This window comes from Periplaneta americana, chromosome 4, assembly GCF_040183065.1.
Source record: "Periplaneta americana isolate PAMFEO1 chromosome 4, P.americana_PAMFEO1_priV1, whole genome shotgun sequence".
Lineage (NCBI taxonomy): Eukaryota > Metazoa > Arthropoda > Insecta > Blattodea > Blattidae > Periplaneta > Periplaneta americana.
Window position 1 is genome coordinate 117319240 of NC_091120.1, and position 27063 is coordinate 117346302.

The 27063-nt window shown below is 35.2% G+C and overlaps 1 protein-coding gene across 4 annotated transcripts in view; it reads right to left on the reverse strand.

Annotated features, from left to right (window-relative positions):
- Smg5 (Smg5 nonsense mediated mRNA decay factor) overlaps window positions 1-27063 on the reverse strand; it is a 535039-nt gene that overhangs the window by 226501 nt on the left and 281475 nt on the right. The window contains exon 12 of one of the 4 annotated variants that reach the window (XM_069823862.1): window positions 437-617. The exons of the other annotated variants lie outside the window; for them this stretch is intronic. Coding sequence (XP_069679963.1) covers window positions 570-617 — 48 coding nt within the window. The 3' untranslated portion in view covers window positions 437-569. Of the gene's footprint in view, window positions 1-436; window positions 618-27063 lie in introns of those variants that run through there. 4 annotated transcript variants of the gene reach the window in all.

Below are 27063 nucleotides of genomic sequence, written 5' to 3' on the forward strand. Positions count from 1 at the left end.
GAAAATTTCGCAGTAACTGATGCATTATTATGATTATTATATTAGTAACAGTAGTGTTCATTAGTATATTAAAGTATAATTTAAATACATTATTCATACATATTCATTTCGCAATGTATACAAGTTCATGCACAATACAAAGTAATGTCATTATATTTGTTCATCTATTTCTAGCTCACTTCAACATAAAATAGTTAAACATTTCAGATTATTGTTTTACATGATAACTTCTTTATACATGACAATTTCATATTTATTATTCTTCATCTCATATACTCGTACAATATTTCATATGCCATCTGTAGTTTCAAATCATATTTTATAAAACATGTCTTTAAAATGTCACGAAACTTAAGCCACAATTGTATTTATCAGAAAAAAATTGACAACAGACGGCAGACTGGTAGCTAGTGGGGGAGGCAAAGACGCCAAGCTGTCTGATGTTGACCACATGCTTCTGGATATCCTGGGACGGGACAGCCGTTCTGTTACTGGCCTTGACCGTTCAGAAACATTGGAATCGGCCAGCCATTGAGATGATGCCGATGAAGAGATGAACACCACCACTATCACAACAACAATGACGACGACGACAATGATGGTGGCTGCAGCTGTGGCTGCGACAGACAGAAGATTCCGTTCACATCAGTGTTGCCAGTATAACAGAAAGAAGAGCGAAGTTGACTGGGAAGAGAAAGAAGCAGCTCTAAAAAGGAAGAAAATGAATATGCAGATTGAAATAATTGAGGAGAGCTATGCAAAAACGTTAGAACCGTTGAGATTAGAAAGAGGTTTAGGCATACCTCAATCAAAATTTACCAAAGGTATTCCCTTGCCGCCCAAAGCGCTTTTTGTCTTAGAAACTGCTCCCTGGTATGATGTGTGTGAAAATGGCTCAGAAACTATCAGTAATGTAAAAAGTAACTGAGTAGCACTGAAAAGACATTTTATCACATAGTTGTCATTACTTTATAATATGCACATACATCAAGCACTTTTTGTATTGTTCTTGCATTAATAAATGCTGCTGCACACAAATAGACAACTCTGGATATAGTGAACTCGGTTATAGTGAACATTCGGCTATAGTGAACCTAAATCGTTGGTCCCGACCTGAATAAATTAAAAAGTAGATTATTATTTCCGTTTATAGTGAATCCTCGCTTGGGTTAGTGAACTTAAAATTGAAGTTACAAGAGTTGTATCCTGACAAATTCTTATTTGAAGTCAGACCTTCGTGTATAAAATTGAAAGAATGTGTTGAGAACAACATTCTCAGTGTCTTACTCCTTTGGTCAAAGGACAAAAATAGGATTAGTGATTCCTAGACAATGAACTGTACTGAAAAATCCAGGCAACGCGTGACGACCTTGCCTCACTCCACCGTCGAATGGTTGTCATTCTGTTCTCAGGCACACTACTCGATTGTTATTTCTTATCCTCCACTGTCAAAGGGTTGCCTTTTGTTCTCAGAAACATTTCCATTATGACAATGGAAAATGAAATTGTCTTCTTTTATTAAAAGGGGACGGACATTATGTCCAGGGCATAAATGAAGGTACAGTAAGATTCCGATGACTTTCAAATTCCATGAACCCCCTCCCATTTTCCATTACGTGACCCGGGAAATTCCAAGGCTGAGTACGGAGTCACACCGTAAAAGCGTTTGTCATTTCTACCTGATCAGGCTGTGTCTAGTATTCAAACAGTGAATGTACTATATAAAAATGTCGAAGTGTGAAGTGTTTTCTTTGGAAGATAAGGCAATATTATAAGTGACATTGAACGTGGTTTTTTGCAAACAGACGTGGCTCTACAGCATAGTTTAAGTAAATCAACTGTGAGTAACAGTGTACAATATACAGTGTTATCCATTCCACAAAAATGAAATATTTTAATTACTGTATAGTATTTTATTTTTTATTCACAATTTCATTCCTGCCATTTAAGGTTAGAGGAGAGACATTTCGGATTTAGTGAACCTCGGATATAGTGAACGAAATATGATAGTCCGCAGAGGTTCACTATAACTGGAGTTGACATTAACTAGTGTGTTATACTATAGGATTGTTATTTAGTCAACTGTTCCAAGACAGGTCTGAACGTCACAAGTGATACCAACAAGATATGCATAAGTTTCTGCACAAAACCGATCCTTCTCTCGCTCAGTAAAATTGTAATAAATTCTCAAAAAGAACTATCACAATATTACTCGTATCATAATATTATCAACCTTCAGCCTACACAAGCAATGATGTGCTTAAAGATGGACGACTGTGATTTCTAGATTACAACAGTCTTAAGTTATTAATTATTAAGTTACGGTGTGAAACGATTAAGTGGGAATGAATAAGAAAAGAGTCAGAACTTAAATTAGAAAAGAAACAAATTTATTTTAATGTAGCACATAAACGAGCTTCCTTCAGGATGGTAAAAATGAAACATAAACAAATGCAAAGACATCTTCAGCATTCTTCATATGATTTCTCTTACAACTAATTGCGAAAGTGAAACAAAGATAATATGAATCAGAGTTCACGTAATGAAAGTAATGACAGCGATGAGCGTGGATATGAATTAAGTAAAATTAGAGAAGATCCAGCATTCTGAGCAATAAATGAAACAACTAGAGACTATTTAACTGGTTAAGGGTGTAAAAAAATTTGGAAGATTTCAGATCCAGAAAAAGGTAGGATGGTGATCGCTGGAAGTACTATACTACCCCTATATGTAAGGTACATCATTGTTGACATTTAAAGTCAGCTTATTTAAATTATTATTTAATTTAATTCGCTGTGTAGCATTTCTTTTTGTTTTACTACTTTCATTCGAATACTGATTACTCAATTTTCTACATTTGGCTGCGATTAAATTTTCTTAGATATGCATTTATGTTGGAACGGCAGCATTTTTTATGGTCCGGCAATGATGTTGAATAAAGCTCATCGAACTATTAATAGATTTTGTAAAGAATAATGAGATAAATAATGTGAAGACAAAGACAAGCTTAGCTGAAACAAAACCTGTGGTGTGAAATCGGCGTACACTTAATAAAACAGGTACGTTAATAAATATGTTTCATTTTCATGTCGAAGCATTAGGATTAGAACAAAGATCACAAATGTCAACGGGACTATGACTACGAAGGAGGATACACAGTTTGACAATGAAGAATGCAGCATCATCAAACATTCAAACATAAGGAATAGCTGAAGGAAGGTGATTCGTAAAGAAAAGAGACAAAAATTCCACAAAGCGCAACCACCAAAAAAGAAGAAAAGGTCATTCATCAACACTCATGTTAAACGAAAATATTCCCTGAACTTTCCTTCATTAAAGTGCAGTTGAGGATGCACTACAATTTTACATTCATCTTCCGTAGCAGGCCTTTGTAAATTTAATATCACTGGCCTCAAAATGTTCCGCATCGTCTTTTGATGACTGATAATTTTCTTAAAATATTAGGCAAGTGACGCACACGCTCGCACACACACACAACGCAAAGTCAAGATCATGCATTTTAAATTTCTTTAACGTTATAATGCTCCTTTTACCCGACACAACGTTACGGCTCGGCTCTAGCTACAACTCTAGTGTCAAGGCGGTCATACTTTCCGCTGTGTACGTCATTCACGTTCATATTACGGCCGCTGCATTTACGGTACCGCTATCAGAGGAAACACTAGCTTTAACCCCAAATATTTTCCTAAGCACCTTATTCTCGAACACCCTTAACATCTGTTCCTCTCTCAAAGTGAGAGTCCAAATTTCACAATCATACAGAACAACAGGTAATATAATTATTTCATAAATTCAAAAACGACAAAAGCTTCTCAAACGAATAACAGCACTCATTTCTCCTATTTATTTTGCGTTTATTTTTCTCTCGAGTATCATATATATTTTTTACTGTTGCCTCAAAATATTTGAATTTTTCCACTTTTGTCAAAGGATTAAATTTTCAAATTTTATATTCCCATTTCGTACTACACACATCAAAAGCAGTTTTGCATCACCTATGAAATAAAACGTACAATGCACTTGTTACAAAATTGGAAGTGATACGTGAAAATGGAATACATCTGCAATCCATATTGCTCATTAAATGGAAAACAGATCAAAATGTAAACAAAAAATCTGCAAATCTAGCTTTCAGGTAGAAGGGGATTTGTATTTTTATTCACCATTGGAGGTTTAACAGGTGTCGTATTAGCAAATTCATCAATTGATATTGTATTACACGATACCTACTATGTAGTAGCTCCCTGTAAAGCAGGCTTGAATAATTTCAAGGGAAAAACTGTTCCGGGGCCGGGTATCGATCCCGTGACCCTTCGCTTAGCCCACGAATGCTCTATCGATTGAGCTACCCCAGGAACTATACACGACACCGTCACAATTCTTCCCTTTATATCCACACAATTCAAATGGGTTGACAAGACGCCAGCACCTAACTTTGAGTGCACATAATTCTGTGTGAAATTATTCAGAACTTCATTCTCTCATTGTAAACCTGAACAAGTCAGTCCAATGAGTTTAATACTAAGTAGTTCGTTCCCTTGCATTAAGACATGCTTGGGTCCACACCTGTGGAGTAACGGGCAGCGCGTTTGGCCGCGAAACCAGGTGGCTTGGGTTCGATTCCCGGTACGGGCAAGTTACCTGGTTGAGGTTTTTTTCCGGGGTTTTCCCTCAAGCCAATATGAGCAAATGCTGGGTAACTATCGGTGTTGGACCCCGGACTCATTTCACCGGCATTATCACCTTCATCTCATTCAGACGCTAAATAACCTAAGATGTTGACAAAGCGTCGTAAAATAACCTACTAAAAAAAAGACATGCTTGGATCCTTCTTGGCATTCCATCCATTAGTTCATTAAGCCACTGTTGATCCAAATTGTCCCATTGTTTGCTTTTGTGTAGTCAACTGTCCGAAGACAGGTCTGAACCTCACAAATGATACCAAGAAGACAACACTTATGAGGCAACTAGGCCAGAAGAATCATTGGTAATGCCTGGACATGAGAGTTGTCGTCCACGAAGAGGAAGTCTTCTCCGAAATGTTGACGATACGGTAACACTACAGGGCGTGCCGACAATAGCCAGGCAGAAGACATGCGAGTTTCATCAGTGAACAGCACTTTGCGTAAGTTCTCAATAGTCCATTTTGCATGATTCATTGCCCATCTGTAACGTACTCCATGTCTAGGTGTACGAAACGGAGCTCTCCATGGTCGTCTCGAATAAAGATCAGCATCATGCAATCTGTTTCTTACAGTTTGGTTAGATACACGACGCCCTGTGGCCTGCAAGAAATCATTATTCAAATTTGTAGCGTTGGCCGTGCGATTTCTCCGATAGCGAACATCATCGGTTGCAGTTGTAGCCCGTGGACGACCCGAGCGAGGCAAGTCCTTAACAGTACTTGTATTTCTGTAACGATTCCAAGTATGTACCAGAGTGCTGCAGAACAGCACTTACAACCGGTTTATATTCGACCGGTTGCAGATCAACCGGCGAGGTTGGACATTCGGTCGAATATCCGGCTTTGAAGCGGTTGGGCCTGGCTAGACAGAACCGCAGATATAGAGGACAGAATATCAAGCACACTATACATGAACTCCGATGACATTTTGTAAATACACAAATGAAGTAATTGAAGGAAATTTACTTTTCCTAATTAGGAAAAGGGTTAGCCTGAATTTCTTAAGAAAATATTTGGGGCTAAGTGGGATGAACGCCAACGAAAGAGCCAAAATGGCGGGCGATTATATTAAGTATTTATCGAGCCTTAAGAAATGAATAACATATTCCTCAGCGAATCACAAGATGCACACGTTTAAATATAGCCTACCTGCAACGCGATTGGCTGCCGGAAATTAGAGCGACGGGACTATAGTATGTACCACATCGTTTTGATTCACGTGTACACGTCTAGCAACTTCACTTGACGACAGTCCTTCCAGTCATAGTGCGACTATTCGGACACGGTCAAATGCCGGGATTTATCTTCTTGTCATAGCAGTAAGTGGGTAACGTCCACACAGTGATCAGAACAAGTCTGTAATGCTTTTTTCTCAATGTTAAAACTTCAGCTGATATTCTCTTTATGCTTTGATTTGTTTACGAAAGGTAGGATCCAGGTTTGTTTATGCTTAGAGACAGTTCAAGGGACTGATGTGTACACTAACATAAACGTCAATATAGGAAAATGATAACGATACTTTGAGAGATGATGCAACAATTTTTATGTATGTTCTGGTCACGACACACTTTGCTTTTTCGGGTTTACTTTCAATCCTGTCTCCTTACTTGCATCAAGTAAAATGATCGTGTTTTCCCTAATCGTTTGTGGATTTTCTCCTAACATATTCACGTCATCCGCATAAACAAGCAGTTCCAAACCCTCTCTGTTTTCCTGGACTTTCCTAATGACATTCTATAGAAAAGTTAAAAAGTAATGGTGATAGTGCATCTCCTTGCTTTAGCCCGCAGTGAATTGGAAAAGCGTCAGACACAAACTAACCTATACGGACTCCGCTGTATGTTTCACTAAGACACATTTTAATTAATCGAACTAGTTCCTTGGGAATACCAAATCCAATAAGAATATTACATATAACTTCTCTCTTAACCGAGTCACGCACCTTGAAATCTATGAATAACTGATGTACTGTGCTCTTATACTCCAATTTATCCAATATCAGTCGAATACAAAAAAAATCTGATCAACAGTCGGTCTATCCTCTGACTGAGGTTCTCGCTGATATGTACATGTATTATCAGGCAGTACATCTCACTTGACGATGTGTGTCAAGGAAGAACAATTGTTTTTATGCATTTGAAATCTGACTAGTGTAACATATAGCTAATCGGCGATGTGGGGAGGGGGAAGGAACAGGCCATCCTACCCCATTATTTCCTGGCGTAGTTACCTCACAAGTGATAACTTTTTGGTATCACTTGTGAGGTTCAGACCTGTCTTCGGACAGTTGACTAAACAACAGTCGATCTATTACGCCTAAAACCACACTGATGATCCCCAATAATTTCATTTACATATGGAGTTAATCTTCCCAAAACAATATTGGAAAAAATTTTGTACGACATCAGTAAAAGTGATATTCCTCGAAAGTTACTACAGTTAGTATTTTTCCTCTTCTTAAAGATAGGTACAATTATGGACTCCTTCCAGTGTTCTGGTACAATTTCCTTTTCCCAAATAGCAAGTACACGCTTATAAACTTCAATAGATAATGAGTTTCCATCTTCTTGCATTAATTCTGCCGGAATTTGATCGATACCTGGAGACTTGTAATTTTTCAGAATTTCTATCGCAATTTCGACTTCAGAAAGTGAGAGTTCGGGTATAAATGGCTCAGCAGTATGTATTTGAATATCGTCCCGATCATTTCTATTTAGCCTATGTACATTTAGTAGTTGCTCAAAATAGATTTCCATCTGTTGAGGATGGAATGAGAGTCTGGAAACAAGTCACCATTCTCATCCTTGATGACGTTTACCTTTGCCTGATATCCTTTCTGAAAATCCTTTATGCCCTTATATAAATCTCTAATGTTTTTATTCTTACTATTTATTTCTACCTCATTCAGTTTTTTCTTCAACTAATATATCTTCTTGTTCCTAAGTGTACGATTTGCTTCCAGTCTTTCATTTAAATAATTAGCCTATTTATCTCTATTCGCCTGTTGTGGATCTTGTATCAATTTCAATTTTGCCTGTTTCTTTATGTTTACTACCATAAAGCAATCTTCATCAAATCATGGTTTCCTTTTCTTAGTTTCATAATAAGCTATGCCCTGCTCAGCTGCAATTTGGACATTATCTCTGATATTTTTCCACGCGCTATTAATATCTAATCCCCTCTCAACTTAGTCGGAACTTCCTACTGACAAACCTATTTGAAATTACGACCTGATAATGTCGCTTAGTTTCCTCGTCTTTTAATTGCGGAATTGTTGCTACTGTTATTACTACTAGGTGCTATTCCGAGAATATTTCCTGTAATCAATATTCCCAGTGAATTCATCGGGACTTGGTCTAAATATATGATTCGGCCTTCACTATAGAAAACATGACAATGTCATATTAATTATGTCTGGAGAAGCTTGATGAGTTTTTAAACGGACATTGAATTCTTAACATTGTCGTTTTATAGCCAAGGATTGCAGAAATATTTACTGAAATGTAAATATCTTCGACACGTTTTATCATTTTCTCCGGTATCAGCTGCGAATGATCAAGAGAAAATGAACTCTTCTGACGTCTTATCAATCACAGTTCGACGATTAAAGAAAAGCATGCAAACATAGAGGCATTCTGCAGCACCACTGAGGTAGTGAAAAAAGTCTTTATTTTCGCGAAAGTACACAATACTTCCCGACTATTGCAACGGAAAGCCGCTTTGATGTGATACATGTAGGCCTATGTAGATAAAGCGTTTTTTCTGTGGGCAGAATTTTATTCGTATTCAGAATTTACGAGTCAATTTATCCGATAGAGATGAACATGGAATAAAAAAATTACTAAGAATAGGTCATTATTCGTAAAACGAGATTATACACTAAACGGTTATCGACATAATTTTCTTCCTAAATTCAGTTTCACAAGTGTCCGTATACGCGTTAACAGTGAATCTGTAGATATGCTTTTATCAGAGAATTTAATTATTTACAAAATTATGCCCCCAATCAGAAGTTTCATAAAAAACAAGGATCAAGAAAGCTTACGAACATTATCTTAGAAATAACGTTTAACCGTTCTAATGAAAAAAGCAAAAACTAGTACAGATAAATTGTGTAGGTTGTTGATACTTACAAGGGAAGTACCCCAGCTCGAACGGCTAAAACCGAGTGTAAATGCGTTTAAAATACAGAGCTGTGCTTGTTCTACCACCCATCAAGGTTATTTATATGTAAAACTCCGCAGTCGTGTACAATCAATGATTGAAGAATAACGAATCTAATGACTAGAGAAGCACAAATCGCTGAAGAAACAACACCGTGTAACAGACAGTTATGACAAGGAGATCCACAAAATACATAAATGAGGTATTATGTGCCAATAAGCTATACGACATTTGCTTTAAATAATATAGCGAGTATAGGGTATTTCAAAAGTCAGTTCAAGCATTGAACCGCTATAAATATTATAATATGAGGTAGGGAAAAAACAAAAACATCACAGTGTTGGACAAACAACGGGGTTAACAAAACATTGGGAAGATGTTCGCCGTTCTCTTGTTCAACGTACAGCTTTCTTTCTGCGACACCATGTACAGAATTTTGGAGATAATGTCTTGGAATATTGGCAATTTCTTGCGAGATGGCATCTTTCAGTTGCAGTAGGGTTGTTGGATGTGTCAGGAATACTCGTTCTTTAAGGTAACCCCACAACCAAAAGTCGGCCGGATTGAAACCTGGAGATCGCGGAGGTCATATTGTTGGAGTGAAAGTAAGTATTCACTTTGACTTGCAGCTCCTTTATTTGCTGGAGAGGACGATCCAGAACTGTTGGAACTCTCATACCCATGTGCTGTTTCTTCTCCGCCGTCAGTCTCACAATCACTATTCCTATCCAATATGTCGGTATCTACTTCTGATAATTCCCGGTAGTATTTTTGCATGATAATATCACTAACATGCATGCAAACGGCTCATCTTCACTCCAATTACATCCTCATTATCCGGTATGTAAGTTCGACGTACCTTTTCGCGCAGCAGGTAAACAATGTTCACAGGATTAATTATTGGCTTCAACCTACTCATGTCTGCCGTTAATACGTGCACTTCACTACCGAACATCGCAATAGTCTCGCTCGTACTGTCTGTAGAGCTACGACGTAGTGAGGCTAGTACGCTAACTTTCAGATGGCGTTAGGGGGCGCACACGTAGTTTTACAGATGAATGGCACTGATAGCTATTCAAACAGGTACAACCTTATATTTTAAACGCGTTTCCAGTCGGTTTTAGCCGTTCGAGCTGGGGTACTTACCTTGTTAGAATATTCTTATCCGCCAATACTCATTTAATTGAATATGATAGGCCTATTTATCTACCAAGTATGATTACTAGATCAATTAAATAATTTATTATGAATGTGTTCATACCGTAAATAGACATCACAAGCGAACAACTTCAAGAACAAAATAGTAGTTACACGTATAAATTTTAGTTCATTTATCGGAGAACTCGTGTCTAACAATTTTTTTTTCTGAAATAAACAAAGAGCATACAGTTATGTATTTGAAGGCGAAATAGCGAAAGAGGGTTTAGTTGTATGAATCTGATCAAAACAGACATTAAAAATGGTCTTACAGTTAGCATATGATTAGTATTGAATGTCCAGAACTTAAATAGCCTACTTTTAATTCCAAGGTGCATACAAGTTATGAACTGTTAAAACAAACTAATTTTTATGTAGGCCTAGTCCTGATAGTGACATAACTCGCACTTGTTATATATATATATATATATATATATATATATATATATATATATATATATTTTAAGACATTGACTTTAGTACACACAAATTACATGTGTCATTTATTGAAGTTCTGATAATAGTATTAGAATTTGAATAAACCCCTGGAATTTTTCACAAACGAAATTTGTTCATTTTTGCTACAATTTTTAATTTTTAATTTTCAGCTTACACTTTGATCACAGGACGGTGAACTCTGTGCCAATGATTTTTTGTAGAAGGACTATGTAAATCTAACCGCATCTCTTGTTTGACTCAAACTATATGCCTACGTCTTGCATACACGAAATTTACACTATGTAATACGTTTCCTTTTACATAGGAATTACACAAACATCAATATCACCGTGAAAAACAATCCGTGCGCCAAGAGGACAAATTCGTTATAAAACTGAACACGAGCAGTTCATTTCACTTTCAACAATTTTTATCTTTTAATTTTTCTAAAAAAAGAAAGATCACGCAATTTTACATGGCACTGTTTATTTTTGGTATTCTATTACAACTGTAAAATGTAGTCTGAGAAATGCTCTATTATTCATGGCTCTACCGATCGTTCACGTAAAGTTCTTTGTGTGTGTGTTTGGGGGGGGGGGGCGGGGGAAGACATACGTAGCACAGCATATCACCTCTTTTCAAGCATTAAATTAAGTCTTGGTCGACAACGAAATAAAAAAGAAGTCGTCTTGTTCAGTAAATCCCGCGACAAGCCAAGAAGAGACGTAACGACAGAGAACAGGAAATTGCGCCCGGATTGCCAATCCCAAACCCCACCGCCAGACCCGGGGTCGTATTACTCCCGAAGCTAGCAGGCATATCGGGAAACCGTAACCTTGTTCCCAGAGCCTCTCTGTCCACTCTATCTAGATTCATTAGCAACTTTCGGTAGCCTATTGCACTTCGATCGTATTAGCTACTGGATTGCGTCAGTAAATGGAAATGTAAACGAAACGAGAGAATCGCGTCCTGGCTTAAGACAAACAAGGTTCAAAACAAGTTACTTACGGGAAATCAGAGACGAGTCGTTCCACTATTCTTCATTAGCAAGAAATTAACATCTTCGCATTTGAATGCTGGATTGCAAGAACGTATTCATTGATTCTTTTAACCCTTAAGGCAACAGGTACCACTTTAGACTTGCAACAACGTTTACTATCATTATTGGATCGCTCTCTAATAGGTCTGATTTAAATAATAAAATGATGTACAGAATATTACATGTATACGGACATTGTATATTTACGAAAAAGAAAATTAATACGAAGGCTGGGGCTTAAGAGTCATGGCATCCACCCCCCCCCCAAAGTTAAGAGGTGGTATCATGAGATTTCGTATGTCGCATGTCGTACAGCATTCATAGTATGTGGTCACATCACTATATGACATTGTAATGTCTGGTTATCACTAGGGACCGTACTTTGTCCCAGGAGGCTACATCATTAAGTATTACTGGAGTTTTTAACTGGACAACGCATGTGCATCTACCAAGTGAAGTACTTGACTGACGGCTAACGCGAGTCTTGTTTCGTAAAATGGGGGCAGGACAAAACATGGGTGACTTTAACAATTATGCTAATATTTACAATTTACATTATTTACACTACGTATACTGGAATTCGATATTTTTACTATTTACACTATAAATAATAATAATAATAATAATAATAATAATAATAATAATAATAATAGTAATAAAAATAATTTCTCACAAAGAAAGGGAGACATGTGCCTGGTAGACCAGGTCACCATTCAGATAATATGTATTTTTGTAATTTTCTGATTGTAATAATTGTAATAAATGTATATTTAAATAAAAATAAAAATATAGTAGATAGCCTATTAGAAATTTACAAAGTAATAATTTTCTTATAGGTGATTCAACTAGAACAAGTCAATCTCCTAGTATCAGCAATGAAATGTGCAAAACACCATCAGCAACGAAACTGAGAAGATTTATTATTACATTTATAGACGGACTATTAGATTTACATTTACTGTCACAATATCTGCGGAAATTGAAACTTCCTGAAAAATCTTCTTGCGGTGTTTCCGTTGTTTGTATTTCCACTGTTTTGCTTAATCCTGTCAACAAGTAGTCCCATTTCCTGCCTGAATCTATCCCATCTTTAATTTCTCTTACTAAATTATACAATGGATATCAATTACTATTATAAGATTTTGCATTTTCCCTAATCCTTTATACTGATCACAACTCAACTGTAAATCAATAATCAAAGCGAGAGCCTTACTGACATTGTTGGTCGTTTCTTCGAAATGAATATTTTCGTCCTTTATTTAATTTTGTCTCACGTTTCTGATGAAAGTCAAAGTTTTCCAACAATATTGTCTGCAGCTCTTTTCCCAGAAGCTGTAAGACTCATCTGGGTAGTACAAAATTTTCTGGCGACCTTTCTTCAAAAAGTGAACTACTTTTTCTCTCTCCTCTCTCAAAGTGAGAGTCCAAGTTTCACAACAATACAGAACAACCGGTAATATAACTGTTTTATAAATTCTAATTTTCAGATTTTTTGACAGCAGACTAGATGACAAAAGCTTTTCAATCGAATAATAACAGGCATTTCCCATATTTATTCTGCACTTAATTTTCTTCCGAGTGTCATTTACTGTTACTGCTGCTCCAAGATATTTGAATTTTTTCACCTCATCGAAGAATAAATTTTCAATTTTTACATTTCCATTTCGTACAATATTCTGGTCATGAGATATAATCATATACTTTGTCTTTTCGGGATTTACTTCCAAACCGATCGCTTTACTTGCTTAAAGTAAAATTCCCGTGTTTTCCTTAATCGTTCGTGGATTTTCTCCGAATATGTTCACGTCATCCGCATAGACAACCAGCTGATGTAACTCGTTCAATTCCAAACCCTGTTATCCTGGACTTTCTTAATGGCATATTCTAGAGCGAAGTTAAAAAGTAAAGGTGATAGTGCATCTCCTTGCTTTAGCCCGTAGCGAATTGGAAAATCATCCGACAGAAACTGGCTCATACGGATTCTGCTGTACGTTTCACATTTTAATAATTAATCTAACTAGTTCCTTGGGAATACCAACTTCTATAAGAATATTATATAAAACTTCCCTCTTAGTAGTGTCATATGTCTTTTTTAAATCCATGAATAACTGATGTACTGTGCTCTTATACTCCCATGTTTTCTCCAATATCTGTCCAATACAAAAAATCTGATCACTAGTCGATCTGTTACACCTAAAACCACGCTGATGATCCCCAATAATTTCATCTACATATGGAGTTAATATTCTCAAAAGAATATTGGAAAAAAAATTTTACGACGTCAACAAAACTGATATTCCTCGAAAATTACTACAGTTAGTTTTGTCCCCTTCTTAAAGACAGGTACAATTATGGACTCCTTCCATTGTTCTGGTATAATTTCCTTTTCCCAAATAGCAAGAACAAGCTTATACATTTTGTTAGATAATGCGCTTCCACCCTCTTTTATTAATTCTGCTGAAATTTGATCGATACCTGGAAACTTGTAATTTTTCAGATCTTCTATCGCAATTTCGACTTCAGAAAGTGTGGGTTCGGGTATAAATGGTTCAGCAGTTTGTATTTGAATTTCGTCTCGATCATTTCTATTTAGCCTATGCACATTTAGTAGTTGCCCAAAATAGTTTTTCCATCTGTTCAGGATTGAATGAGAGTCCGCAAGCAAGTCACCATTCTCATTAGGGCTAGGATTTTGATGAAATTGCATCTTTTTTCTAGTAAGCCAGAAACATAGCTGCTTTAGTATTTATACGTGATGTGATGAACTGAGTGTTTTAAGACATATTTGTTAGGGAATTTTTTTTGCATTTTTTGCCTGTTTCAACTCATAAGAGAATCGTTTGTTTTATTCGATCATTTTTTAGGAATTTTCATTTAATTTTGGCCATATATCCCCATTATTAATGTAAAATAATGTTTATTTCCTTTAATATTTTCTGTACCTATTTTGTCCATTAATACTCATTATTTTGTATAACCTTTTAATCGCTTTTCTACACAAACGTAGTACACCCTATGTAATGGATCAGTCCAAACATCCCTTCAATATAGACTCCTCTATACCTGCTAATTCCGGATAAGAGTGGCCTTGTGGTAGACTACATGGAAACTAAAAGTAAAGTAAATCCATGTCGCTACAGCCCATGAAAGGCGAAGACCGACCAGCTGACTGCTGACCTTACGTCCACATGCTGACTCAGAGGTGAATGATCATACATGGAAACTACATCAGGTAAAATAATTAATTAAAGTGTACTACTTAGAAAAAATTATGTAAAATTTAATTTAATTACTAGTCTAAATATTAAGCAGTACAAAACCTCTTTTCCTACTAAGCCAATTATGTAAGATCAATTTTTAGGGCATTTTTGAAAGATTTTTAGGTCATAAATGCTTTGTTTTTAGGACACTTTTTCATGATTCATCAAAATCCTAACCCTAATTCTCATCCTTGATCACGTTTACCCTTGCCTCATATCCGTTCTTAAATTCCTGTATGCCCTTATATAAATCTCTCTAATGTTTTTATTCATACTATTTGTTTCTACCTCATTCAGTTTTTTCTTCAAGTAGACTAATCTATCTTTTTATTCCTAACTGTACGACTTGCTTCCCGTGTTTCATTAAAATACTTATCTCTATTCTCCTCAACTGGATCCCGTAAGAATTTCAATTTTGCCTGTTTTCTTCTTTCTACTACCATGCAACAATCTTCATGAAACCACGGTTTCTTTTTCTTAGCTTCATAACAACCTATGGTCTGCTCAGCTGCAATTTTGATACTATCTCTGATATTTTCCCACACGCTATTAACATCTAACTCTTTCTGAACTTTGTCTCAGCTTCCTAAAGTGGCAAATATATTTAAATTTTGACCTGATAATGTTGCTTAGTTTCCTCGTCCTTTAATTTCAGAATATTGAATCTACTAATATTAACTTGCAACTCTACTCGCTGGCTACTGATAATCTTTGTTTAATTCTCCAATTACCAAATAATGGTCAGAATTACAGTATGCCCCCCCCCCCTGAAGGTTCGAATGTCACTGATAATAATAATGATGATGATGATGATAATAATAATAATAATAACAATAATAATAATAATAATAATAATAATAATAATAATGAGTTCAAAATATTATCATAGAACAATTTATTGTCTTTTTTTGTCAACGCAATGTCATTTTAATAAAAAAAAATACATTTTATGTCCATCATCCCCAGACTGACTCATAAGTCTTAAATACTGGCTGTAAACAAAATCCAAGCAATAGTTTACTATTAATCTCTATATACAGCCAAGATACGTACAGACAGAAGACATGGTAAACAAAATATGTAGCCACATATTGCAGTGAAAATATCAAACTCGATTGCTTGTAGTATTACCGGTAACATTCCTCTTCGTAGCCTCCTCAAAGAACTTTTAATTCCGTCACCATGCATTTTATGTATGAAGTGACAAAACTACTTTATGTAAAGTCCCTTAGAGTTCTCGGATTTGAAAGCAAAAAGCACGAATTTAAAAAATGATTAAAACTAGAATATAATTAGGCCGATTCACTTTAAAGGACACTTATGGTATACAGCAAGGAAGCTGTCCCTTCTGAGCATGAAAGTTACGAATTGTATTTTGTAGATCCATGAATGTAAGTTAAAATCTTAAAGATACGTGTTGAGCACAATAGTCAGAAATCACTACTGCGCTTACATCGATGTCGTTCTAGTTGAGCACAAACAACAGTAGAAACTATTCTACGAGAAGAGCACAAATGCATACAGTGCCTACATTCCCTCATTCCACAGGCTTAGAGTGCGGAACTGTTCGCACGTTGTGGCAGCAGATTGTTGAACTTAGATGATTTCATGTCTTGCCAACCTACCGAAGTCAGTAGATTCAGCGATTATTTAGTAGACACGTATGTAAGTGATTCTGCACTATTACCTTCGCAAATGAGCCATTCCACGTCAAATCGCACAAATTTAACCTCGAATTGACTTTCATGTCTCTGTTTTAGATAAAACAAATTTTACACATTCCATGGATTGAAAAAATAGATTGTTTTATTATTGTTGTCTATAACGATTATTGTAGTAGATATGTGTTATCAAGGATTCTGAAATAGTTCGCGCATCATTATTGTTAAACGTGATTATCTCCATTAATAATCATCACAGAGACTTCCTCTTTGTCTCAATTTGAAGGTGACAGTACATACTTTGTTCTTCGCATAACAATATAAAAATAAAAGTTTGTTAATTTGTTAAAAAAACATTTAAACACACAAAAATATGTTTCAATGGCAGCGGCTTGCTTTAAAATTACAGAAAAAAAATTCATAAATACCTTGAAATTATTTTAATCACTCTTAAAAAAATCAGAATGCTACTCTGAGCCGTTGAGGAATAATTAAATGATTCACCAAGCTACGCGTCTTGACTTCGCGGGCTGCATAAGTACTGTTGCAAGATGATGTGCAGGTGCAGCTCTGGATGAGAGTCGTGTGACCACTTTACACTGTTCTACGGTCAGAATATCACTCTTTCACGTAATTTGTGTAATATAGTACTGTATTTAAATATTGTTTTTGTAAAATATACACTTGTAAGAATGATAACTACAGTTTACACAACACTGCACTTTTAAAACTAATTACATACAACCAATTCTATTTAATGTCCACCACTTTACTCTCACTTTGAAGTGAATAGTTCTTTATTATGGCATGAGATTTTGTCAATGGAACAAAAGAATGAAGTTGTAAGATACCTTGTACCACTTTTGCTTGTTTGTACCTTGAGTAGAAAATATGGCTATGTTATTTGTATTAATTAATGGTAAAATTTTAAAAGGAATATTATAAATAATATTATTAATTTCATCAAGCATTAATTTAACATCTTCATGATGAACATAGACAAAAACTGAGTGCGTGCCACTTGTTCCAGGGAGTACACATTCCTTTGGTCTGAGTTTGAAAATTTTTGAAAACCCTATTTTGACATATGGATATTGCTCTTTGAAACACTGGTAATTTTTCTTAAGATTGCATAGTATTAATCTTTTCTCTTTGTGAACTCTCTTTCCATCTTCTTTAACTGAAACACAATTCTTTTTGTCAGCCATAACCCTCCTCTCATCATCAGAAATATAAAATTGAATAACCTTTTCTACTATAAATGTTCCCAAACTTTTTCCCGATTTAGGATTAGGAGTAGCCAAAATCCCCTTTTCTGCTCCTACTTGTTTAGAAATTAGTATCATGTGAGTGGTGATATTAAAATATACTTGACTCGAAAACACGACGGCCTCTCTTCTTGGAATTGGTAATCCCTCATAAACCCCCATCCTCTACTCAACCCCTAGCCGCGTGGCAGAAATACAATAGATCCCAGCATTGCCAAATCTAGCAGTCATTGCCTCTACCTGTTGGGTTTCACCCGTTTTCAGTATCTTTTTAGACATTTGTCGACGTGTTGTTTTATACCGTTGTGCGCTTCAATATGTCTATTTATTCTGGCCATGATTAATGAGTGTTGTAGCAGATGATCCGCAGCCAGGCCTCCTGATTCATCTGAAGATCCAGGACCATCACAAGAACAAATAACACCGTCGAAGAAAACAGAATATCTTATTTGTAGAGGAGCGTAGCTAAAAAAACAAAGTGTTAAAATTATTCTAACGTTAGAAATTCTATCCATATTGTAATTGAAAGTTAAGACAGTTTGATAAGTACAATCTTAATCACTTAACATCGGACGCAACCGGCGGAGTTGGTAAAAAAATTATATATGGGGCATAGAAATTAAGAATTACGATTCACCAACTGAAGAGAAAATAAACTAAAACAGAATTCGGTAAGATAGACGATTTTATACGTGATTTACTTCGTCGAACAATATGTGAACAGTACGCGAAAAAGATATCGCCAACAGCAAATAAACTTACGGAAATATTCTGGCCTGATTTGTACATTATGTTTAAGAATACAGAAAAAATTTCATTCGATTCTATCCAGCACTTTCGGAATTACCAGGAAAAGGGTTTTTAAGGAATATAGTTTGCAAAGAGGAAAAAAAAGCTCATGCCGTTTTCCACTTAACAGCTATTATAGCCAATGCCGCACTTTACATTAAAAATCATAACTTCAGAACTAACACAGAGCCACTGGCGTAGCTCAGTTGGCTGAGTTGACTACCGATCCGAAGTTGCACTCGGGCGTGGGTTCAGTTCCCCCTTTGACTGATTTATCTGATTGGGGTTTTTTCGAGGTTTTTCTCAACAGTAAGGCGAATGTCAGGTAATCTATAGCGAATCCTCGACCTCATCTCGCCAAATACCATTTTGCTATCACCAATCCCATCGACACTAAATAACTTAGTAATTGATACAGTGTCGTTAAATAACTAAAAAAAACTAATACAGGTTGTTCTACCTGAATGAACTTCAATAGTTGGTGTAGAAATTTAAATTTTATATTACGCCTATATTTTACATAACAGAATTTTAAGGTATAAGAAGTGTACATGCATCCTTAATTAATTCAATCATATTTCGTATCTTATAACGTTCCTTAGGCCTACAGAAAATTTGCATCGAATCAGCAACTAAACTGGCAGAGAAACAAATATATTCTTTTTTGTGCTTTAATATGATTTTCGTGTTATAAAAAAATGATCTAAAAGGAATACATTTATCCATGACTGGTATCTAAACTGGTCTTTATTTCACCGTCCTTAGCAACCTAAATAATGACATTATTCACAGCAGTGCTTAAAAGTTTTCTAACTTACAGCAGTGAATTAAATGTTTTTAAATCACTCTCTATATGACAACCAACATATTAGCATTAATTAAAATGAATATATACGAACTTCTTTGCCAACAACACATTACAAAGAAAAGACCTACAATTTAAAATTAAATTTACATACCAGTAATGAATAAAATATTGTACAGCACACTAGAGTAAACATTTTAATTGCGTGTGGAAATTATCACCCAAGGCGAAGCGGATAAAATCTAATTTTACTCTCTTGTACTATAAATTGCTATTCAATGATCACAGTTTCCGAAAATTTTACCAGCGTAACATCCTTAATTAAGTATAAAATTCTGGAACTTCAATAACATGAGAATTTAACACTTATTATATAATTCTGCATTTCTTTGTTTATTTAGGCAAAACATGTTAGTGAAAATATAAATATAAAGTATTTTTAAAATAAGTTTGTTCATTTTTATACCAATTTTGTTTTAGTAATTTATAAATGAAGGTATATTTACAAAGATAATATAGTCTCGCTGAAAATCGCGGTTTCACGGAACAGAGTTTGAAAAACGTTCGCAAATCACAATGACTTCAAGAATTGGCAACTCGGCTAAGGGTTTATCCCTTGCGCGTGCCTGCAGTTAACTGGTGAAGGGGATGAGGGAAGGTCGTCATGTTTTCGTGCGAAGTATACTGTTGAATTTTACTGTAGGACTAACTTTAAAAAATTGGTAATATTTGTATTTTGATATTTCTGTCGTCTGTTTCATGGAAGAAGTCTATCAGTTTCTGTATTATATCTTTAAAGTTATTTCTTACTCGAAAGCAATCTGAAATCAGCGTGTCCACACCTGTGGAGTAACGGTCAGAGCGTCTGGCCGCGAAAGCAGGTGGCCCGGGTTCAATTCCCGGTCGAGACAAGTTACCTGGTTGGGGTTTTTTTTCCGGGGGTTTCCCTCAACCCAATATGAGCAAATGCTGGGTAACTTTCGGTGCTGGACCCCGGACTCATTTCACCGGCATTATCACCTTCATCTCATTCAGATGCTAAATAACCAAAGATGTTGATAAAGCGTCGTAAAAAATACACTAAAAAAAAAAGAAATCAGCGTAGTTCTATGTAAAATATAATAGATTATAATTATTTTTTTTGAATTTTTAAAGTAAGCTGTCATAAAAAATAATAAGTTTAAAAAGTGGCCCTCTAAAAACAACCCCATCAATAAATCAATTAATATAATATTCCATTTGTTCCCATTTCAAATGACACCAACACTCAACGTCTATGATGCATAGAATCTTAACAATGAGCATTTTAATACTGTGTTGCGCATGAATTTGTCATATAATTAAAAGAATATAAATAGTAAAATATTAAAGTATGATCCCAGAAAAAAAAAATTACAGATATCTTATTTTGATCTGCAGAACATATTTTAGAAGATTTAAGCAAATTCTAAATGGTCACGTTTCATATACAGGTGTTTGATTTGACGTAGAATGACTCACATGCACACAACACAACACGATATCTACTCTGAAAGACTTTAGCTCGATTCACATTATACGTCACACGCACGCACGCGCGCACGCACACACACAGATATATATATATATATATATATATATATATATATATATATATATATATATATATAAAATATAGTTAACATGACCTATGTATCATGACATTATTTTGAGAGAAAATGTATAAATTTAATATTAATTTACATATACAGTATCTCAGTATCCTTCAAAGGAAATTATTTTTATTTTTTGTTATACATTTCAATCTTTTGAGGTCCGGAAAGCAAAGTGAGGTGGGTTTCATTAAGGGATCAGTTTAAAAAGACATTAAAAAAGAGGAACACTACGAGCGGACAGGCAACCAACACCGAAAAAAAAAAATGGAAATATGAAGATTATATGTTATTTCTGATCCCGTTTATTAAAGAAAGAGAAACTATAGGAAACGTTGAACCTCAAGGCAGTGACGATTCGAACAATCAAGGAGAAGAAGAAAGTTTGAACAATGATACAAATGAAGAGACTGCAGAGATTGCTGCTTCACATCCACAGGACTTAAGAAAATCAGTACTGCCAGAAGCAAGAACACTGTCTGATTCTCCAGTTACAGAGTCACAAAGGCGTCCAAAGAAAAAGGTACAGGACAAGGAAACAGCGTCATCCCTCGTTATGAAATATTTATTAGAAAACAATGAAAAAGAAAAGCAATTGACGTCTACCTGCAGTGCGGACCCAATAGATGCATTTTGCAACGGCATAGCTGCCACAGTGGAACAATTTTCACCATTAAGACAAAATCTGGCAAAATCAAGAGTTTTCAATATAATTTCTAATCTTGAATACGAAGAAATTCAAGAAAGGATGTTCCAGTCCCAAAGCAATGAGCAGCCTTCGATTTCTTTAGCTTCATTATCAGCACCACCAGCTCACTATCAGCATCCCGTGCTGCAACACAATCAGCTGCAAACAGATAGGGTTACTTACAGGACGACCTCAACTACACGTCACATGATCTGACAACTATGCAAACACCGTTGCCTACACCATCACATGTGTCAGGAATATCATCAGTTCAAACCTACTATTAACAATTTTCCCCTGCGGAATAATTAACGTTTTCCTGTGAGTGATTTTATGCAAGGAATGACAAACAATAATTAGTTTTAATTGACATAATTGCTTTTCCATTTCATTGTTTAGACTACAGTCTAGAAGGACTTACCTTAAACAAACCATCAACTTTTCTTTTGCTGAAATTACTTCTCTAAATGTTGTGTTTTGTTTTTGTATTTGTATTTCTATTTTTTGAAGAAAAATATAAAACTGATATTTTGACATTCTAAAATACTTATAGAAGCAACTTTCATCATCCTCCAACTGTCGGTATAGTGTATGATATTCACCTATATTCTTCCTCTTTCTGAGCATTTCTTTCATCCATATTCTGTTTCGTTTTCTTCTTTCGGCCTCTTCTTCGTCCAACAAGACAGCAATCATCGCAAGTTTTTGTTTGCTAAATATCGGCATTGTTCGAGAGCACAGTTCCTACAATCTTGATGGCGGCAAACTGACGGTCACTTGCCGTTAAATGTGAATGAGTTTGCATTGGACGGTGATGGTCGGTGACGTTGATGTGACGTATAATGTGAATCGAGCTTTAGGAATTATTGTTACATAAATTAAAGGGAAACTGCTAAGTGTTGAAGGGACATTACGTGCTTTTAGAACTAGAGGTTATCTATTTATTTACGTATAATAACACCGCACCACTGATAATATATTACTCACTCTCGCTGCGGCTATCGCAGCTGTATGCTCCGGCGCGCGGTTTCACTCAATCCGAGCTTTCCGACCCGAACACACCATCAGTAAATTATATGCACAGCGACTTCTTATTCGAATAGCATTCTAATACCAACGCAGTTCTACGTAAAACATTTCAAAGGATATAATGATATTTTTTCCCCTTTTTAGAAGTAGGCCTCTGATATATAAACACGTATTTTAAAAATATAACCCCCTAAAAGGGGCCCATTTTATGTTTTGATTGAACACTAAAAATTAGTATATAATACTGCAATTATTGCACTTTAAAATGATAAAAATACGGAATTTCTACGATTTATAGAATCTTCAGTATAACCATTTACATAATACGTTGCACCCAAATTTACGGAAAAAGTAACATTTAATAAATGACTAAATAATTGTGTTATCCCGAAAAAAAATACACATGGGTTATTTAATTTAATCAATAGAATATATATAAAAAATTGGAGCAAATACTAACTTATCTTTCGTAGGAGTTCGATTTGACATGGAATGACTCAAATGTGGGCATCCGAGTCAACAGAATCTCAAAGGAATACAGATGCTTGCGAGGCATTTCATTCTAAATTCAATAAGAATTTTACCAGCCCACATCCAAACATACACTGTATGCATTTTTTTATATTCTAAAAGGAGGGCAGACATAGGTTATATTAACATAAGAAGCTGCAATCGCCAAAAGAATATCGCTCGATGAAACATAAAAAAAGAAATTATTTGACAGATGCATTATTAAAATATACGACAGGACTAATTTCTCGATTAGATTGTGTAAAACGAGCAGCCTATGACTGTAATTTTTTTTTATAAAAACAGTTACATGATTTTAATTTTGATCAACATTTTAACCATACCAGCGAAATAATTTTGACCAACATTTTTAACCACACCAGCAAAATCAATGCTGTCAGTATGTAGACAATGGGAAGGAACATGTGTCAAATTGTTTGTCCTCAACGGGAATGAACGATTTCAGATTATGCTCTACTCGAATAAGAAATAAGGGTTGTTCAGGTATATTGTGCTCAATTCATATGCGCCCTTTAAAAGACAGCTACTGAAATCACTAGAGGCTACTTACATTAACTGAAATTATATTTCACTGTCGTCAGCTTTTCGCTTGTCAAAGTCTATACGAGTTCGCTCTTTTGTCCAAACGGTACTCTCAGAAGAAAAGAGGCACTCCACGGCCGCGTTTGTTCCCGTAATACAAAATAAGAATTCCAACACTTTAAGGTTTTCAAGACGTGTGCCTTCTCGTTTGAAAAACTGAAACACTTTCTGCCAGCGTTCGATCTGAGATTTATCTTACCAGAATACTTCTCTGCTGTCCACCTAACGCGAAATACCCATCAAATAACTTATTTTATCATCATCAGTTTTAAAAGAATATGAGAACGCCTTCAGTTCCCCATCTCCCTTCAAATTCCTCTCTTCCATTAATGTTGTATTTCTGGGCCTTCAACCATGCCTTCAATCTTTTGGCGTCCACATCAATAGGATTTCCAGTAATCTTTCTTGTGACATTTTTCTGACGTGGCCGTACCATTTGAGTCATTAAAATAGTTTCGTAATTTATTTTCATCATCTCTCTTAAAATCTCATTAGTTATTTTAGGTACTTTTTTTGGTTTGGATTTACGAGGCTGCTCGTTAAAAAAAATCATTTCTGTGGCAAGTCATTTATTCAGTTCGCTGTGGTTGTTGTCACGTTTCGCATCCATAAACTATTATGCTCTGAACTATACCTGTAATTTATATCATGATCATGATCTTAATTATCTTGTCTATCTCATTGCTTCAGAGTACTGAGTTTAATACTGAAAATGTCTTTTCTTATTTTTTCGTTGATATGATAACTCTAACAGAAACTAAAAAGAAAGGTTATATTCGAACTTTTAGTAGTGTAGACATAGAGTGAAGAGCAAAAAGTGGTGTTTAATTGATGTTCAAGAAACATTTTAAACGACTTGTCACAGGATGGACCGCAATCAGTAAGAGAAATTCCACAACTACTTATTTATATAAAAAGGTGGCATAAGACATCAATTTTAAATAGGCCTATATATGCACCCGCAGATGACCAGATACAATACATTAAAAATGAACTTTATAATCAAAACTGAGATATTTCAAGTAAAATTGGAAATCAACGACAAATAATAATGATCGGCGATTTTAATGAGAGAAACGGTAGGTCATATGACAGAATGGTAGATCTTCATGGAGAAGCCAATAAAAATGAATGGCTCCAGATTAGCGGATTTATGTATAATTATTTCTCTTAAAATTTTAAACGGCTTGTGTGAACATAGATAAATCCATAACTGAACTGTACTTGGAGGTAAGAAACCTGAAAATTGAAATAATAATTAACTACCGGCAAATAATAATACATCAAATTACTGAAATATTTAAATTCAGGATGTTAAATTCAGTCGTGGTCCGGAGTGTGGTTCTGACCACTTCTTTCTAAAGATAAACTAATAATCCCATTTTGTTCTTTCTTACAAATCTTAACGTTCTCCTTATTGTGCAAAACACAGCATACTAAAAAATGACACAACGTATTTATAAATGACACCATTAAAATCGACTTACCGCAGTAATTACATATGCAGTTATAAAAATCAAAACTAATTCATTTTAAAAATACCACTTACAGAAGTCCAGGAAATGATAAAAAGGTCGTTTCTCTACTAAATTATTCGCATGACTAATCGATTTTACTGGTCACAAAACGATCGATAAGCAAGTTTTTCATTTCAATAGAGTGTGAAATAATATTTCAAATGGCTCTCACTTAACACAACTCTTGTACGAGCTGCTATCCTCAACCCAAACCTCTATCACTCTCCTCCCACGTGTGGTTCGGATATGATCCGTTCAATTGGCTCAAGGAACATTAAATCAACAATCAAACCCTCTCTCGCACCGCTACATAACACTGAGCATGTATGGGAATCCGCAATCCTCATTCACACCCCTATTAAACTACATAACACATTCGGTCGGCAGAACAGATCACTCGATCACCACTACAAGAGTACGCAATAGGCCACTCGAAACAGGTAAACACCTCTTCGAAATGTTACAAAGGTAAACCTACGCAACAGGAATGACCTGAACACCAGAGTACAACATATATTTTCATAACAACATAACAAAAAGTAATAACAGTGTCTCACACGAGCAACACTCATTTACATAATATGAAGCAGTGCCAATGTTATTGTAGCGTGGAAGCGAAATATTCGCTATTTCAAATGAATTAAAATTTGTATATTTTAATATTTTATGTGCAACTTTATATCAATGCTAAAGCTTACTCTTACAATCGAGTCAACAAAACTCAAACTTCATTTTCCAGAATTCTTATGCTTATAAATTGTGCACGGACAAATTCATGCACTCTTCCCTGCTTAAGGGTATTGCTATTTAGTCTTGAATCTTCGTTTTAAACAAGAGCGAAAGCGGTGAAAAAGAGTAAGTTGTCTGATAAACAATCACTCCAGGGTTGGTGATAAAAGGTTTGGTGGATTCTATGTATATTGTGAACTTATTAAGAATTATGTCAGAGAAACATTTAATTTTGACAAAATTTAATATCGGTCGGTCATAAAGTACCATTTTCCAGACATAAAACTAGTACTCAAACTCACAGAAAAGTAACGAAGTAGCAACTCCTCCTCGGATGCCTTGTACATTTAAAAATATATTCCTAGCAATTCGACTCTGTCCATGTCTCGTAGTGTTAGAAACTACAATATTGTGAGGATTTTTCACTTATGTATTTTAATTTCCCCTATTAATACAAGTAGTAAGTATTTAAATTTGGAAATCCGCGACCATTACAATTCTCCACCACACAAGATCATTGTTTAACTTCCTAAAATTGTTCAATGAACATTTTGAAGTGAGTGAGGTTGCGTTGTTTTGCACGAAATGTCGCAAGTTTTCTTTTTTGTCAACTCTATGAAGAACGGAGATGACATATCATTAACAAACCTTTCAGAATACACTGTCTCTTCGTGAAACATTGGTCCGATTATTCTACGCTCACTGATCGCACATACAACTCCGATTTTCGTGTCATGTAAAAGAACTTCTTGCCACAAGTAAATTTCGCAGTGATCAATTCGGATATCTTCTGTCATTACATTAACTTTTGACAGCTTTTCCAAGAAGCACATAATATTCTATTATTATTATTATTATTATTATTATTATTATTATTATTATTATTATTATTATTATTATTATTATTATTAGGCTACTACCATTACCACTATTTTAGCAAAATTGTTTGTTTCGTGTGCATCATTCCTAAACGATTTGACTTGTACACACCGAATAACTTACAAGGCTATAGATAAATAAAACATCATCA